At 39.9% G+C, this 19,441-nt stretch overlaps 1 protein-coding gene across 3 annotated transcripts in view; it reads left to right on the top strand.

Moving 5' to 3' along the window:
• The first annotated feature begins 5,140 nt into the window (after positions 1-5,140).
• LOC136222149 (DExH-box ATP-dependent RNA helicase DExH3-like) overlaps positions 5,141-19,441 on the top strand; it is a 31,665-nt gene continuing 17,364 nt past the window's right edge. For 2 of the 3 annotated variants that reach the window (XM_066009648.1, XM_066009647.1), the window contains exons 1-5: positions 5,141-5,666; positions 6,376-6,527; positions 6,676-6,763; positions 6,933-7,181; positions 7,465-7,560. In XM_066009648.1, coding sequence (XP_065865720.1) covers positions 5,292-5,666; positions 6,376-6,527; positions 6,676-6,763; positions 6,933-7,181; positions 7,465-7,560 — 960 coding nt within the window. In that variant the 5' untranslated portion in view covers positions 5,141-5,291. Of the gene's footprint in view, positions 5,679-6,375; positions 6,528-6,675; positions 6,764-6,932; positions 7,182-7,464; positions 7,561-19,441 lie in introns of all 3 variants that reach the window. The other variant, XM_066009649.1, reaches the window with a different exon arrangement.

Here is a 19,441-nt window from a genome sequence, read left to right as displayed (position 1 = left end):
ACGAGTTTAGTTTTTTAGTTTACTTGGGGATAAGTAAAGTTTTAAGTGCGAGGAGGTTTGATAGGGGTAAAAAACCCCTATCTTTGGGTACAGTTTTAGGACGGGTTTTAGCGTTATTTAGTTAATAAGCGAGCAATTCTCGCATTTAAATGCTTTTGTGTGAGTTAGTTAGAAATTGGAAACGTTTTATTTACTTTTCGTTGTTTAGGCTCGTTTTATGATCAATTTAGGCAAATACGGCCCAAATGGCATGCATATTATAATTCCGTTATCTTTTGAAGCTAATTGATCCGTCAAAAGTCGCACCAAACGAAGCGTTTGCTCAAATAAGCGATTGGCGGGTCAATTTAGCCCTTGGACTAATGTTGTTTGGAGTTTATGTGCGTGTGCAGGTTAAAACATGATCAAATTTCAGGCAAAAATCGAGTCTCGGGGAACCCGGCAGTCGCTCGGCGAATTGAGCATCGGCACGCAGCCCAGGCACTGCTCAGGCACTGCCCAGGCACTGCCCAGGCACCGCCCAGGCACTGCCCAGGCACTGCCCAGGCACTGTGCCTGCTCGCCGAGCAGGCCGCCAGGCGCCTGCTCGCCGAGCAGCTCGCCCTGCTCGGCGAGCAGACCTGCGGGAATTGGTCAAAAAGACCAATTCCGCCCCCACGAAGCCACGATGGACCCCACAACTTCCTACATCAATAAGGACACGAATTAGGTCAAGAAAAGGGCCCGAACCGCGTCTATAAATAGAGTTTTTCCAATGTAAATTAGATATCTTTCGTTTTTGTAAATTATTTTAGCATTCCCCTTGTAATTCCTCTCCATCTTCTCCATCTTCCTCAACCTCCATTGAAGCTCCTTCAAAGCTTTCTCCCGAGGAATTACCAAGGTCCGTCCTTAAGATTAAGTCGCCGGCTGCAGAGTAAACAGGTTCCCTGAAAGGGATTTTTGTATCTCCTTTTATCTTTCCATGTTTGTACTCTTTGATACAGTTGCCGAACTTGACTTATTGTATCTTGTGACAATTATATTCGCCTTTAATAATAATTTAGCTCTTGTTTTGTTCTATGATTATTTGTCTAATCTCTGTCTTACGCTTTATTCAATTGGTTTAACTCATTCAAAAGCCCCAAAATCTAGTAGGCACATATTGCGAGCTGAATCTGACCTAGTCAGAGCCTAGGAGATTGACGACCTCTTAGTTGATTAAGCGCCAATTTACTGAGCCTTAGACCTAGTTTCGGCCTTAGGGAATCACGCGCTAGGAACCTCAGGAGGGTAAGTAGGGTTAATCGCCTTGAATACAAGTGACTCAGATTAGGTTTTTATTCAATAGACTTGATAATCTATCTTTATTATTATCGTTCATACCATGTTCCTTCGAATAGTTTCATTAATGAAAGATCAATTAGGGGTAGAGTAACTTAGTTAGGCGTAGAATAACTTAGATAATTTAGTTAGAATTAGATAACTTAGCTAGGATTAGTATAATTCAACCTAGGAGTAGATTAATTAAACAAACCAAACTCAAAACCCCCTAAGCCTAGATAACATCCGAGACCAAGTAGCTTGATACTTGCAGAAATAAATCCTGTGGACGATAACCTGGATTTAAACAAGAAATTTATTACTTGATAACGACGGGGTACACTTATCCCTTAGTGAGTTCTCATCTCGAGTTAGGTGAGGGCGCATCAAGGCTCGGTTGAGACAGCTACGATACTGTAGCGACGAAGACTCACAATTGGCATTTGCCGTGGCCAGGGAGCAGCTCGAGATGCTTTTACTTCAGCAAGAAGCATACTGGAGGCAGCAGTCCAAACAACTCTGGCTCAGTGAGGGTGACTTAAATTCTAAATTCTTCCACGCCTCAGCCACCCAGCGAAGAAAAAAGAATACAATCAGTAAGTTGAAGGATGAGAATGGTGTCTGGTATGATTGGGCATTGGGTTTGGAAGACCATTTGTTGAGTTATTTTAATTCCCTATTTAGCTCTAATGGCTGTCTGACATATGAAATCTCACAACATGTGCAACGAAAGATTACACAGGAATTAAATGAAGAACTGCTAGCCCCCTTTGATGAGGAGGAGGTTAAAGCCGCATTATTCAGTATGCACCCTGACAAGAGCCCAGGCCCGGACGGTTTTACCCCATGTTTTTATCAGAAGTATTGGGACATCGTTGGTACACAGGTATCGGCATCTTGTCTACAGTGGCTCAACTCTGGTTTGCTTCCGGATACCATTCATGATACAAACATCGTACTGATACCAAAGAAATCAAGCTCGGAACTAGTCTCTGACCTCCGTCCGATTGCTCTTTGCAACGTCATATACAAGATCATCTCCAAAACCATAGCCAACAGACTCAAACGAATTCTGGATGTGATTATTTCACCAAACCAGAGTGCTTTTATTCCAGGCCGGCTAATTACGGATAACGTGATGCTCGCGTTTGAAGTTAACCACTACCTCAAAAGGAAGACTCAGGGGCAGAAAGGGGTGGCATCCTTAAAGCTTGACATGGCTAAGGCATATGATAGGGTAGAGTGGAAATTCCTTGAAAAGATGATGGAGAGATTGGGATTCGATGAAAGATGGATTCGGTTAGTGATGCAGTGTGTTACAAAGGCTCGGTATCAGATTATAAATGGCGATCACTCTATTGGTCCTATTCTTCCACACCGGGGCCTCCGCCAAGGTGACCCGATTTCGCCCTATCTCTTCCTAATATGTGCGGAAGGCTTGTCATCTCTCCTGAAACATCTTGAAAATAACGGCGATATTCACGGGTGTAAAATTGCTAGGTCGGCTCCCAGTATTTCTCACCTGTTTTTTGCCGATGACTGTTATTTGTTCTTCAGGGCCACGAATCCAGAAAGTACAGTGATTAAGAACAGTCTGGAAGCATACGAATTAGCATCAGGCCAGAAGGTAAACTTCTCAAAGTCGTCCATTAATTTCAGCCGCAATTGCAGTACGGAGCTGCGTAATAGGATAAGCTCGATGTTGGGGGTGGATCAAACCACTAATGCGAGTAAATACTTGGGACTGCCTGCGTTGATCGGAAGGAAAAAGGTGGAGGTATTCGCCTATTTAGAGGCAATGTTTACTAAAAGGCTCAATAGCTGGAAGGCTAAATTCCTCTCAAGAGCCGGTAAGGAGATTCTAATAAAATCCGTCTTGCAATCATTACCATCTTATGCGATGAGTCTGTTCCTGATACCGGAAATGCTATGCGCGGCTCTTGAAAAGATGATGAACTCATTCTGGTGGGGTGCAGAATATGGCTCTCGCAAGGGTGTTCGATGGAAATCCTGGGATAAACTTTGTGAACCAAAAAAGGCCGACGGCATGGGGTTCAAAAAATTGAGACAGTTTAACATGGCTCTTCTAGCCAAACAACTATGGCGGATACTGCAGAATCCCGATTCATTGGTGGCACAGGTTTACAAGGCACGCTATTTTCCGAGAACATCAGTCCTTGAAGCTACAACTGGCAATAACCCAAGCTTCCTTTGGCGAAGCGTTCTAGCTGCAAAGGACCTCCTTGGGGCAGGGTTAAGACGTACCGTTGGAGACGGGAAAGACACTCGGGTTTGGTCTGACCCATGGTTACCTGACAGAAGGAATCCCTTCGTTGCAGTGGTTCCGATTTCAGCAAATTTTGATAAACCAGTTAGCAGCCTGATATCGACAGACAACCAATGGGATACGACAATAATTCACCAACTATTTTCTGAAAGGGACAGGGCACTAATTCACCAAATTCCTATCCCTCATAGGCCAAGGGCGGATTGCTGGTACTAGGATCAAGAAAGAACATGACAGTACACTGTTCGTAGCGGGTATGCGAGTAGAAACACTCAAATAAACGAAACATCAGCAGCACTAATGTGGAGAGGAGTTTGGAATCTATTTGTCCCACCTAAAGTGAAGGATATGCTGTGGAGAAGCCTAGCTGAATGTTTACCAACATGTGCTGCACTTGCAGCCCGCTTTGTTCCGATTTCTCCGCAATGTGTCTGGTGTCGGAGCAGTGTCGAGGATAGCTTTCACGTCCTTGTAGCATGTCCACGGGCAAAACAGGTATGGAATTTCTCGGACATGGGGGATTGTAGTTCAGTAGTTTCGAGTTTCAAGGACCTCTGGACGCATATATTACGCAATTGTTCGAGGAATCAGCAGGAAACAGCAGCAGCGATCTGCTGGTCCCTGTGGCAGGCGCGCAATTCATGGATTTGGAATCACCAAAGCGATCCGGCCTCTATTGTCTTTAGCAAGGCGACGACTTTTCTCTCCAAGTGGAAACAGGCGCAGGTAACAACTCGGATCTCACCAGCCCCCCCTCAAGCAGCTATGTCCATATGGAATCCACCGCCAGCAGGAACTGTCAAAATAAATTTCGACGCAGCAGTCTTCCAAAGTTCCCTGGGCTACGGATTTATAGAAAGAGATGAACACGGAATATTCAAAGCTTGCGGTAATGGTACGGTGAGAGGGCCATTAGATCCCCTAGTGGCTGAAGCGTTGGCATTCAGAGAGGTGCTCAAGTGGGCGAAACAACAGAATAAGGCAAACGTCCATTTTGAGACTGACTCTCAACTCTTGACCCAACTAATCGAGCAACATTTGCCTATTAACTCACCATTGGGTGTAATCATAGGTGACTGTAGATATATGATTCAAAGTTTAGACAATTGTAGTCTTAGTTTTGTTCGCCGATCAGCGAATCAAGCAGCACATGTGTTAGCTAGAGCTGCAGATTCTATGTCTGGTTGCCAGGAGTGGTATTCTACCCCTCCTATTCTTTGTTCAACTATTCTTCATAATTAATATTCTTTATTCTTTTCAAAAAAAAAAAAAAAAACAGTTCAGTTAACCGTTAACCGCGGTTTTTGAACACTCTAATCCAAAATCAAAACCGAAACCGGTACCTATCTATTTTTTTAACCATTAAAAAAACCACCGGTTCGGTTAACCGTTTTTTCGATTCGGATTACTAGTTTTCGGTTCGGTTACCGGTTTGACCGGTTTTTTTTTTTACCCACCCCTAATGATACTTGAGAGCTGACAGGGTTAATGTCCAAAGTTTGTATAACAGCATAAGATATTTAAATTGTTAAAGATGGAGTTGAAGTGAGCCGCAGCAGTAAAAAAAGGATCCAATGTCAATTGCAAGTCATGCAGCCATATGATTTTTCCCCCGGCGCTGAAAACTTGCCTTCTTCCCCTCTACAACTGCCATAACTAAAAAACCTTCATTCCAGCCTCAAGTCAAAACAACAAGCTCACAATGTCTCGCTACTCTACCATTTTTCGGGGTTCTACTAGAACCTCGACTGTCACTTCTTTGAGAGCCCCCTTTCATTTCCAATTTCTTAAAACCCCTCACAAAACCCTAATCCAGACTTCTGTAGTTTCCTTCGCATCTTCTCTTACCATGACCAATCATCCAAAATTTGTTTTCAGGCCTGTTTTGTTTGCTCCCCAATATTTTAAACGTAAGGGAACTGTCAGCTGTTCTGGTTCTCTTGATTTTTGGGATTGGAAGACCGTTGCCTTGCCGTATTTGTCCTTTCAGAACTCCAATTACGGTCGCTTTGCTTATCAGGACGCTTCTACCGATGAGTCTGACTGTGAACTTGGGGCGCCGACGAATCGGGCATTGGTTGGTTTTTAAGTATTACTCTACGCAGTTGTTCAGGCTTTTACAATTTAATTATTATTATCATTATTTTTTAATGTGTCGTGCCAGTAGTTTCATAATCGCAGAGAACACAATTAGTTTTGTTGTTTTTCTTATTAATTGGACAGAAATTGGAAATCACAGGAATTTTTCACTCTGTTCTTACATGGAGAAAAATACTTGAAACTAGTGTAAGAAAGTTGTTACTGAATTTAAAAGTACCACAATACTTACAAATAGAGTTGTGAGAAAATTTTTCAGAAAAAAAGAGTTGTGAGGAAAAGAAAACTAATTTGAATTACACCAAACCCTATATATATATATATAGAAACAATTAGGAAAAGAACGAATGGTGAATGGACTAGTAGAGTTTTTTGCAAGTTTTCTGTGGTAGCCAAGTTTAGATGAGGTTTTCTTATCCTAAATTGGTAGCATCTTCATCATCCCAGTGAATGCAACTTGGAGCTATGAGCTATATTTATAAAATTTGATTTTCGTATTTGCTTGGCAGTGACTTGTAATATTAAATGGGATGGAACTACCATTTTGATGCATGTTGTTAAGTTCTGTTGTATTTTTTTACCATCCACTTGAATAAACATTTCCTTGTGATATTACTACATGAAAGACGTCGACCTCTCATAGATTCAACTTTCTTTGATGTGATTTTTCATTTATTGGTTTTCATTAGACTGGTTCTACCCTTGATAACATTGATGATTGGAGATGGAAGTTAACCATGCTACTTCGCAAAGATGAGCAAGAAGTTGTCTCGATGGAGAAAAAGGATAGGCGTGATTTTGAGCATCTTTCAGCAATGGCAAACAGAATGGGGTTGCATAGGTAATTCTTTTCAGTACATGGTACTTATTCCTATTTTTTTGTTTTATTTTCTTTTGAAATCCTTTCTGGAAACATACTTGAAGGTTATTTTAGCTTTGTTTCATAATTTTATGAACAAAATGTTTATTTAGTTATTTATATTTTGCAGCCGACAATACTCAAGAGTTGTTGTCTTCAGTAAAGTACCTCTGCCAAATTACCGTCCTGATCTGGATGATAAGCGTCCACAGAGAGAGGTACTTGTTTTCTGTAGCATAGTTTTGTTTGTACAAAGAACTGTATCGAGTCATTCGAGCTTTTTACAGAAAACAACTAAATAGACTGGGCGTCTTGTTATTTATATGTGTATATATATATTTTAAAATTCATTAGCACCTTAGTATTTATGTGTTAAAACATCTGCAGGTGTTGTTGCCTTTCCGGTTACAAAGAGAAGTAGAAGCTCATCTAAATGCTTATCTTTCCTCGAAAAGGTCTACGGATACAAGAAACTTTTCAGCTAATTCCCTATCAAGATCAGGCAATAAGGAAAGTGTGGTTATGACAAACAGAGTTTACGAGCAGCCAGAACCTGTGGTGCGTAATGATGTTGTGATGGAGAAAATTCTCCATCAGAAAAGTTTGCAATTGAGGAATAAGCAGCAAGCGTGGCAGGTACTTTTTATAGATTATCCTAACAAGTTGTACGGCGATTTTTTTTTTATTTTTTTATAGATCATCATTATTTTCACGGAGCTTGTTTGACTATTTATTATTTTTAATCACATTTTAAGTACTTGGAAATTTATTTTTGTCTACCCCTCAAATATTACTAATAGTATTTCTACCCCTCTAAAAAGTTCTTGTTATTTATGGTAAATCTTATTCCTGACTAGCTATATCTCTTACTGATTATGACATTCTAAATAACATCATACTAATTAGTAATCCCTCTTAGGATTCTCCTGAGGGCCAAAAGATGGCTGAATTTCGCCGAAATCTTCCTGCTTTCAAAGAAAGGGATGCACTAATAAAAGCCATTTCTGAAAATCAGGTGATGTTGAGCTTAATACATGAATTCGTTTCCTTTTGCTATTTCTTAATTTGTGAGCTTGAAATGTAATATTTAACATGGCTGCACGAGAAGTGTAGAAATCTTTTTAGATTTCAATATCTGTTTTGGAGATTTCTAACAAACATATTTCTTTTTTAATCCATTGAAGAATTTAGTCCTTGTAATTTTAGGATTTATTTATTTGATTTTCTTGAACTGCTTTTTACAAAAGCATCCTTCATTGCTTTTGCTGAAAGTGCTTTCAAGATGCCCTGTTTTTAAGTTCCAAAAGAACATGAAGGCATATAACTAGGACATTGAAGAGGGTATTTAAAGCACTTTCCATAGTTGGTAGAATGACCTTCAATACATCTTTTGCCATAAGTTATATAGGCTTCGGTCTTTTTCGTCGTTACTAATATATTATAGACCTAGAAGAATTTAAGACAAGAAAAATCTTGTTTGCAGTGCAATGTCTCAACTTAAACCATGGCCACTGAAATGACAACCCAAAATTGTGTAATATTTTTCCGTCTTCACAGTTAATATGAAAATCAACACCCATAATTGGGAGGACATCCAATATTTGATTGGACAATAAGTTCTAATAGTTAAATATTAAAGATCCCGATATATTGATTGTTAGTCATAGTTGATAATAGCTATGTATACATGCAGTTACACCAGAAAAGATAAACATATGTCTCAAAGCCGTTTTTACCCTTGCTCTTCTTAAACTCCTTGCCTTGGCACCAAAATTCTTGCTTTCTCCTTCTACTACTAAAATGGGTGCAATCTTATATCTTTCTTCCATTCTTATGATTTTTGTTTTATCCTCGAAGAACTCAAATATATCAATCCATTTTCAATAGGAAACTCTTGATTTAGATTCTTTAGGAATCCATGACTGTAAGTAAATAATGGAGAATAGCTGGTGGTGAGGGAATTAAATAGAGGACATAGGTCATTTTGGGCTTTTGGTGGCTTCGGATGGTGAAGTTGGTTTCTTTGTTTAATTTTCGGAAGATTTAGGTGAAGGGTTGAGTAGCGGAATAGTTAGGTGAACTCAATTTGGTCAAGAATAGGTAATTTTGATGGGAACAACATAAAGTAATTAGTCCGACATAAAATCTTAAAAGTTGAATACAAATATATAAATTGACTATTCTTGTCCTTTTGAGACTATTTAGAACAAATCCTAGTTTTAGACTACAAGCTATTCCTCATCAGTTAAATTGTATAATTTATTAAAGGCATCCTAAATAAAGAAGGAATTGAAAACTAAAAATAAAAAAAAACTAGAATCTTAAGGGTAATTACACCCATGGTGACTGAACTTTATCCTGTACTAACATTATAGCCACTAAACTTCAAAATGTAACATAAAAGTCATTCAACTTTGCCTTTACTAACATTATGGCACCTTATAGAAGTAAACGACCTCAGTATGATTGTTGACGACCTCAAAATGAAAAAATACAAGAATTAAAGTTGTTTAGAGCCACATTTACCACAAGACCACGTTTTCGTCCGAAATTACCATTTTCGGAGCGCTCTCCCTAAATTCACTTTCCCTCTCCTAACCAAACAATATCTAAATGACCTCAAAACCAAAAGTTGAAGAATTAAAGTTACTTAGAATATCATTTCCATCAGCTTTACAATGAAGGGTCAATATTGAGTGACTTTTACGTTAGAAAGTGTAAAATTGAGTGACTTTTATGTTAAGTTTTGAAGTTTAGTGGCCATAATGTTAGTAGGGATAAAGTTCAATGGCCATGGGTGTAATTTACCGAAAATCTTAATGTAATTTATGTGCTCCTGCATCATTATCCTTAAGTCACTGAACAATTCAGCTCTAACAAGTAAGTGTTGTCTCACATTACTACTTTAGAGGATATGGTGTACCTTTTGTTCCTCGTATACTTGATAGTGTGTAGAGTTAACTTACTGCTATCCTTGTAGGAGTAACAATAGGCTTTTTCTTATAATCCTTATCGCAATCAAACAATCAAGGTCTTCCAATAAGAATATGCCCAAAGGCCCCAAACGTCATATAAAGCTTCATCTTCCAAGTTATTGCTCGCTTGTAGTGACTAGTGAATTTCACCAACCATTCAGAGTTATTGGAATCTCATGTCCCCTATTTCATTAATATACTTCGTTTCATCATCGGGGGGGCTACAATTTGTCCACATCCTCATTTCATATAATATTCTCCAAGCTTCACTCATCAGTGACAAATTCACAAACTTAGATCCACAAACATATGAGCGGCAAATAGTATGCTCCCTCCAAAGTTTTCTTCATCTTTGATCATTGTCGTTGTCACCTTTTATACCACCAAAGACTTGTCTTGAGCGCCTCTATCTTCCCAATATTTTCATCAAAAACTGGATTTGACTCTTCCTTGAACATAGCTAAAATAATTCACCTTCGTGGATGTCAGACATTAATATGAAGTGGACCTTTAACTATCAGCTGGAGCTTTTAGTTCAATTGGTTCGATGACAGTGGACAAGCAAATGAAGTCATGGAGCATCAGAACTGTCATCTCCTTTAGCTGCAGATTGTTAACGATGGTGATGTAACGGTAGGGGCTAACACCAATAGGGCTGGGCCTAGAGTGTGGAAGAGTGTATGAGAGTGAGTGTATCTTGTAGTAAGGCTATTAAAATAAAGGAGGGAGTTTGTTAGGGAGGTCAGGTGAGTGTTTCCTTATTTTTGGGACCTGCTATATTTTGGCAGAGGTCTGGGAGGGGCTTTGTCCCTGTGGTGGGTTATATTCTTCTTGTAATTAGCTACTGCTAGTCTCTTTTGTTCTTATTAATATTAGTAACATTCTACAACTGCTTCATTCCTAAGTATTTGCTTTCTCTACTGCTTCTATTACTGGTCTTGGTTGTTATTCTCTATCACAGATAAACTAGAGTTGTTTTCTCCATCTCAAGGTGCTGTACTTTTCCGTTTGTGGTTCTATTCAAAGTTGATTCCTGATTCCCTTGCACCTGTTTAATATCTATGTGGAATTTGGCTGAACTTCGAACTTCTGCCAATTGGTTTTATATTTAATTTTCTAGCAGGATAATGTGAAACTCACTTTTAAGAGCTGCTAATGCATACTGATAGGGATCATCAATATTATATAAATGACTAGTACTCCTATCTTGTTTCTGACGAACTGATGGAAATTAGTGAAGTATCAATAAGTAATTTGTTTGTTACTTTCAGATAGCCAACTCAAACTGAAATTTGTTAAGTTGTGCAGTGTATTTCTCACTGGACATGTTTGGCTTCAAACTGTGTAACTTCTCATACAGTTCGATTGCATAATCAGCTGGAAAAAAATGCTTCTGTACTTAATTTTTCATGTGTCCTCAAGTGCTGATTTTAAGCTTGCCTTGTCATTGGCATTTTCTCTAAGCTCTCTTCCACCACTGAAGCACAGTAACCTTCAATATAAGCCTTAAAAAATATACTCCCTCCATTCTCAAATAAGTGTCGTTTTAGATAATTGTTTTTGTTCTTTTTAAGTGTCGTTTTCGTTTTTCAATAAAATTTAGTATAGTTTTTTGGTCTAAGCATTTAAATTTTGTCTTGATTTATGTGTTTTTTAAGCTTTCAAAGTTTCTTCTCCAATCATTATAGGAGAGAGAATTTTTATTTAGTTAATCCATGTAAATTTGTTAATTTAAGTGCATATTAATTGTGTTTCTTAATTTGTGTGAAAATTCTAAAACGACACTTATTTGAGAATGGAGGGAGTACCTTTTTGTTTTTGGCCATGGGTTTTAGTTCGAAGAATTTATTTGAACTACCTTGTGAATCCAAATAATCTTGAGCTTGAAGCTTTCCATGAAAATCTACTACTTCAATCTTCACTCCACTTTTCGAATCAAGAGCTTGTGGTAATCACTTTTCTTATCCACCTCTTGTTGCTTGATTTGCGTTGCCAGCTTCATGAAAAGGATTAATGTCCTCAACTTCCTGTACAGTCTTGAGATCTTCTTGAATTTCAAGTTATAAATTGCTACCTTTTGGATTCTCCATTCGGGCTTCTGTAGGTCCTTGACAATGTAAGGCTTCTATAGCTCAAGTTTAGTCCTCAGTTCTCTGAACATCTTGGCAGCTTGGTTGCCTCCTGCCTCTCTACCAATTATATTGGTTCAATGTTATTTCTTCCCCATGGTTTAGAGTCTCGTAGATGTTTAAGGTTTAGAATCTGAATCCTGGGCTGCACCATTTATTAAATTAAAAGAAAATAAATTAGCCCAAGACAAAGTAGGCCTATGCTTGTCCATGTTTTAAGCTCTTATGTTACAAATGTGAAACTATTCTTAAACGTGATTTTGCTTTTAAGTATGAATGATTCTTTGACACCAACCATAGCTTAGAAAAATAAAGAAACTACAATAGTTCAATATTCTTTGCTCTTTGATACCACTGTGACTTAGTCACGTGAGTCTAAGAGAGTTTAAGCAACTAGAACTCTACCCTTAGGACAAGATTAGAGTAATTGTTGTTGGAACAAGAACAAATAATTTAGGTTAAAAGAAAACTTCAGAACTGAAATTTTGAATTGAAAGAAGGATAAAGAAAACAATACTTAAACTGAATATTGTTGTCGTGATTATTAGTCAGGAAAAATCCTGATTCTAGAAGAAAACTTATTTGTATTTGGTAAAATACATCTCTATTAAAAAAATCCTATCTAAAGGAGACCTGGAAATATAAAAAAAATGAAATCCAAATTTAACTTAAATGCTTCTGCATCAAAAGGTTATTTTTGAGGCTATGATGCCTAGGGGTGCAACCGAGCCGAACCGAGCCGAACCCTAGGTAGGCTCGGTATTGGCTCGTTAATATCTCGAGCCGAGCCTTCCCCGAATCGAGCTTTGACGAGCTTTGACTGAGCCGAGCTTTGACCGAGCCGAGCTTTTATCGAGCTTCTAACGAGCTTTAACCAAATTCATTATACATGCATAGAATAAGTAGCGTAAAAAATAGAAAAGCCTTATAACATACTCCATATGAGTTTAAAATATTTATAAAAAAAAAAACAATCATGTTCTTGTCGAGATTCCAAAACAGTATATGGTATTTGTGATCGGAAAACACAAGTTCGGAGAAAAATTTCAAACAATGACATATATATTAAACTTTGTGATGAAAACTAATAATAACTAATGAAATATATATTAAATATATACAATGAAATATATATAGTAATTAAAAATAATCCTGCTCGCGAGCTTTCGAGGCGAACCTGAGAAAGCTCGGACTCCGCTCGTTAGTGCTCGAGCCGATCCCGAACTCGAGTCGAGCCATATCGAGCCGAGCTTTGATCGAGCTTTCACCGAGCCAAGCTCGAATAGTTTGCGAACTACCAAGGCTCGCTTGCACCCCTAATGATGCCATTGTGCAAGTGCGCCTCTTCTCTAAAATCAATGGAGGTTATCATTAAGGGCGCCTCTTCTCCAACAACTTACAGGGTAGCCGCACAAGAGAGAAGGAATTTCCACAAAAAGCCAATTTAGCCCCACTCCAAAAGGCTGACCTGCCCACTAAGTCAACAATTATAGATAACCCACTTGCTCAAGATAATGTCCCTGATACTCCTAATAATAGGACAGAGAAAGTGGAGCTTGCAAATAAAGGCAAATACCCCCTCATTAATATAAATCAACTTCCGCCAACCCCAAGGAACCCACTCATGGATATTGAAGACTTACAACCAGAAATTGCAGTTAATTTAATTAGGCACACCACCACATGGGCGAAGTCGGCGAGGAAGTTATCTTTGCCTCCACTACCCCAGCAGGCACTGATGCAGGCGAACAGGGATCAGAACAACTGCAAAGCCCTGTCACCTTCGCGCGACATTACAGAGAAGAGGAATGGAGGGCCTGAAGTGATAACTAACCAAAATTCCAACCCAGTCCTAAACAAGAAAGCCAGCCACCCTTCTGATCCGTCATCTTCTGCCATAGGTGAAGAAGGGAAAAACATGATCACAGTTTCAAACAAGGGGACTCAGTTGCAAAATCCGACCGACTGCAAACCTAAAGAGAATGGCTATCCCCCTCCAAAAGCAGCTAAACAAAAGGGAAGCTTGGGCAAAAGCCAGGATAGAATCATATTGGAAGCTGTGAGGTCCCAAAAGACTTCGACTGGAAGCAACAACCCTCCTTCAGACACTATTCCTAACAAGCTATTGGATTAGCATGGAATGTGTGTGGAGCAGGAAGCAAACATACTCGGCTCCATCTCAATGATGTATTGAAGCAGGTCAATCCCTCTTGCTTTGTTCTAATGGAACCTAAAATTAGTGGGGTTAAAGCAGACAATTTTATGGCACGTTTCAAGCACTGGCAATGTATCCGCTCAGAAGCACAAGGTAGAGCAGGAGGCATTTGGGTTGTCTGGAAACCGGACATTATGACTATCATTCCCTTACTTGTTCACTTCCAGTTCATTCACTGCTCAATCGTTAAAAATGGTGTTGAAAGATGCAAGATGACCTTCGTTTATGCTTCGCCAGTGACCACTTCAAGACAGACCCTTTGGGAGGAGCTTTATAATTTAAGCAAAGGAATCTCTGGCCCCTGGTTCCTTATGGGCGACTTCAACGCTATCTCGTCAATGGGTGACCAGAGAGGAGGGAACCATTACGTCAATAGGTGTTTGAAGCACAAACAAGCTATGGATCAGTGCAATGTGTTTGATTTGGGCTCTTCGGGACATCGTTTCACTTGGAGGAGGAATAATGTACTTGCTCGTCTCGACAAAGTCTATGGCAATGCACAAGGTCGCCTGTCATTCCCTTGGGCATCCAATTTAAACTTACCTTTCAGGAGGTCGGATCACTGTCCAATCTTATTTCGACTTGAAGGTTACAGGCACATTTCCAATACAAAGCCATTCCGCTACCTCATTGCCTGGGAAACTCATCCTGAATTCAGTAAATTAGTGTCTGACGAGTGGAACCCGGTTAAAAACCCCGTGATTACAGCACATAATTTTAAGGAGGCAGTCAAGCCATGGAATAGGCATGTATTCGGCCATATTCAGAACAAAGAAAGGAATATTATGCAGCAAATTTCTGCAATACAGCTTCAGATTGAAGCAGGTACTTTTGATTCCCTGCTCTCAGATAACAGGAAACTTCAGGATGAGTTGCTTTTAGTCCTTCAACAAGAAGAGCTGTTGTGGTTTCAGAAATCTAGAAGGAACTGGATAACTCAGGGGGACAGGAACTCTAGATTCTTTCATCTTTCTATTGTGATCAGAAGACAGCAGAACCGGATGGAGATGATCAAGGATAGCAATGGTAACTGGTGTCTACACGAAGCGGATATTAGGAATGCAGCTGTGGACTTCTTTAAGCGTCTCTTCCTTAAAGGAGAGACTGAGGAGGCCTTGTTACGATCATCAAACGGCTTCCCATCCATACCTAGTGATGATATAACTACAGCCTTTGCTTCTGTCTCTGCGGCTGATGTCAGAGCAGCTTTATTCAGTATGGGAGGGACAAAGGCCCCGGGAGTGGATGGCCTACCTGCCATTTTCTATCAAAAACATTGGGAAACAGTCAGAGAAGGCCTGTGTGAGTTTGTGATTGGAGCCTTCAATGGGGTAGTGGATATTTCTACAGTTAATGAGACCCTGCTTGTTCTTATTCCAAAAGTCCACAACCCGACCTCCTTTCCCCACTTACGACCTATTAGCCTCTGCAACGTGATCTACAAAATAGTCACGAAGATAATTGCCAATAGAATCCGACCTCTCCTGCCTAACTTAATTGGCGCTAATCAGGGAAGCTTCGTTCCGGGTCGGCAAATGGTCGATAATATCATCATTGCCCAAGAAGTAGTCCACTCCATGCGGATTAAGAAAGGAAAGAAAGGAATCATTGCCTTGAAGCTGGACCTGGAGAAAGCGTATGATCGCCTAAATTGGGGATTCATATCTGACACCCTCGCCTTAGTTGGTATCCCAGAAGGTTGGCGGAAGCTAATCAATAGTTGCATTTCAACTGCATCGATGAGAGTCCTTGTCAATGGAAGTATGTCTGACTCCTTTTGTCCTACTCGGGGTATTCGGCGGGGGGACCCTATGTCCCCATACATCTTTGTACTTATTATGGAACGGCTTGCTCATTTAATCACAGATGCTGTGGAGGAGGGTAGGCTCAAGCCCATCAGAATTGGTAAGGATTGTCCAGCTATATCCCACCTTTTCTTTGCGGATGATGTGTTACTCTTTCTTGAAGGGAATGTTGAGCAACTCCAAATTATTATGGAAATCCTTGAGTCCTTATGTGCAGCCCCTGGTCAGAAATTGAATCTCCATAAGTCCAAAATGTTATGCTCAAGAAACATCTCAATCCATTTGAAGAACCAACTAAGCAGGAGCTGTGGGATTGCAGTTATCGACTCTCTAGGTGACTACCTTGGCGTGCCTTTGCTAAGTGGGAGAGTGGTCAAAGCAACCTTCAAGAAGACTTTGGACTCAGTTCAGTCTCGTCTGGCTGCATGGAAAGCAAACTCGCTATCATTGGTTGGTAGGATGACGTTGATTCAATCAGTTACAAGCACTGCTCCAAATCACATTATGCAGACTAATCTTCTACCGGTATCTATCCTCAGTGAATTAGACAAAATGAATCGCCGATTCCTATGGGGTGGGAAGGAAGGAGAAAGGAAACTACATCCGATTTCCTGGGATCAAGTTTGTCAGCCAAAAGACTTAGGGGTGCAGGAATTAGGAAAGCAGAAGACAACAACAAAGCCATGCTCATGAAGTTGATCTGGCGTATGTGGAAAGAACCACACGCATTGTGGGTGCGGATTCTACATGGGAAATATAGAAAAGATGAAGTCTTTACTGGCTCCAACGGTAGAGTGAAAAATTGCTCATACCTGTGGAAAAGTATACATGCTCTCTTCGGAGTATTCTGTAAAGGAGTTTCCTGGGAGGTTGGCAATGGCAAGAATGTCCTCTTTTGGCTGGACAACTGGTTAGAAAATGTCAGACTCGTCAATGTTGCCAGTTCTCCGCCAGCAGGCAATATTAGGAATATGAAAATCTCTGACATGATCGATCAGCATGGACAATGGCGTTGGGAATTAATTGACAGCTACCTAGATATCCCATGGAAACTGCGCCTTCGGAACATTAAAATCAGCACCGACGCTGCAGAGACGGATGACCGATGTTGGGGCCTTACCAATAACGGGAAATTCTCATGTAAATCCGCGTACCAATTGGTGTGTGGATCAAATGTTGAGGATCGGCATTCAAAATGGAAGAAACTCTGGAATATCAGAACTCCCCAGCGACTTAGGAGCTTCGCCTGGATTTGCTCCAAAAACAAACTCATTACAAATGAGGAAAGAGCTAAACGTCGACTTGCCCACTCTGACCTCTGCAGCAGATGCAACCGCCTTGTTGAAAGCCTTATACATGCTCTTCGGGACTGTTAGTTCAGTCTCTCTATTTGGCGTTCGATTATACCGGCTCAATACCAGATGACTTTCTTTAACAGGCGTGCAGAGGATTGGTTTGATTGGTGTCTGTTTGGAACTGATTTTCAAATTGCAAATTGGCACCAGGTGTTCCTTACGACCTGCTGGCTTCTTTGGAGATGGCGCAATATGGAAGTTTTCAATAAAAAGGAAGATATTCCAAATCACCCGCTTAATACGATCAGGCAGACAGTTCGGGAGTTCCAGGAGGGCTGGGAATCTCTTGACTTGCTGGTTTCCGGCAGGAAAAGAGTTGAGAAACTTGTTGGGTGGAACAAGCCGAGACAACACTGGTTTAAACTCAACACGGATGGCTCTCGCCGTGAGGATGGATCGTCGTCAGCAGGAGGAATTATCAGGAATGCTAATGGTGATTGGGTCTCTGGCTTTATGCATAATATTGGTATTGGCTCCTCGTTTGAAGCTGAACTCTGGGGCCTCCTCTCAGGTCTGACTATGGTTATCAACTTGAATGTCCGCTTTATTCAAGTGGAATCTGATAATAAGGAAGTCGTGGAATGTGCAAACCGTGCGGAGCATCATCCGGGAAGGGCTAAGAACATCATCAAATGCATCCATTTATGCATTTTCAGTCGGTAGAAATACACCATATTTATAGAGAGCAAAACCGCGTGGCGGACTTCTTAGCCTCGAATGCTCACGATGTTCCGTTGGGCTGCTCGTTTTTAGACTCCCCCCCTACCCAAGTAGCGAATCTGATCCGGGAAGATGTTGGCGGTGTTATGTTTCCCCGGCTGATTCCGGGTTAATTTTGTTCTTGTTTGTTTGTTACCTGTTGTTATAAAAAAAAAAATTAAGGGCGGGCGTTGATACTGCTGTTTATTTGCTTAATGTCATTTTCATATTGGATTTTTGGGGTTTTTAAACTTTGAAGAGAAATGGAGGGGTTGAGAGAGAAATTGAGAAAGGGAGGTTGAGTTGATGCAAAGAGAAACTTTTCTTTTGATGAAAGCAAAGAACTTCATGAGCACCAAGACAAATCTAGTATGCCTATGACTCTACATTAATTTGAGCTTAACACTATGAGAAATCTTCCCTATACTTTGACTATGGAACTGTAGATTATCAAAGATAAGACGATTCCTAAGCTTGCCAAATCCAATACACTGCAGCAGAAAATGCAATCTTTCTAACAGTAGCAAGCATAGATTTACAAGCAGCTTTTGGACAGCCTGCTGATAGTTCTCTTCCAGTGAACAACCCCAACAGGAATCCCACGCCTCCTAATATCCTGCCAGATATAGTAGTATGCTTACTAAAAAACAAGTGTCCAAATGTCTCATCTGCACAATTGCATGAAAAAACAATTTATCTGATAACCCTTTCCATTGAGCAGTTCTACTCTTAACAACTAATCCATTCTGTAGAGCAAGCCACACATAAAACTTCGTCTAGGAATGAATTGAAAGCACAAAACAACCTTCCACTAACTCATTTCTTCATGATGTTGACTCAGCCTCATAAGCATTGGCAATAAAATTACAATAAATAGTAGAACTATACATCTTCCAAGATGCTATCCTTAATATGATTATGAAGACTAAAACTCTGAATAGTTTGCCAAGCATTCACTGTTATATCCACTCAAATATACCCCATAAACCACCAACCTTTGTATCTCTAGGAACATCAGTATCTCCAATACAAAAAGAAGGAAACAAATCCTTAAGACTTTTCCCATGCATCAAAGGATCATTCCAAAAAGAAAACTGATGACCATTGCCTGTAAAGTACCAGAAGTGGTCTTTGAAATCGATCTTAATCTTATGAATGCAAGACTAGCTCCAATTGGCATCAAAAGGCCTAGTAATACCTCAAAAACTAAGTTTTTTGAGCTTATTATGAGTCACCCAAATAACATATAAGGACTGTTAAGATCTTGAATTTCGGAACCCTTTTTACTTTTCTTATAACGAACAACATTCTCAGCCATAAGAGCACTAGAAGAAATATCACTTGTGCTCTTCCAAAGAAATCTTTTACTTTTATCATCAATAGTCTTCAAAACAGAACTAGGTGATGTCCAAAACTCCTGAATACTTTAGAACAAAATGATTAACTGCACCTCTACCAGCATATGATAAAAATTTGGCACCCCAAGGATCAATTCTACTAGTTATCTTGTTAACCAAAGAAGTACAGTGCCCTTCAGAAAGCCTAATAGTTTGTTTAAAGCCTAATAAGCACATTGCCCTTATTAGAGGACTTCCCAAATATCTCACAGGTAATTGACCTTAACAAAAGGAATCTGCCTCAAAATAGTTTGTTTAAAGGTCTTCTCTTCTAGTCATTCACTTGTAACCCAAAACAATCATTGAACTCTATGAAATACC

The sequence above is a fragment of the Euphorbia lathyris genome, chromosome 3, assembly GCF_963576675.1.
Source record: "Euphorbia lathyris chromosome 3, ddEupLath1.1, whole genome shotgun sequence".
In the NCBI taxonomy this organism is placed as follows: domain Eukaryota; kingdom Viridiplantae; phylum Streptophyta; class Magnoliopsida; order Malpighiales; family Euphorbiaceae; genus Euphorbia; species Euphorbia lathyris.
Note: the sequence above shows the minus strand (reverse complement) of the source record. Positions and strands in the feature narration are given on the sequence as shown.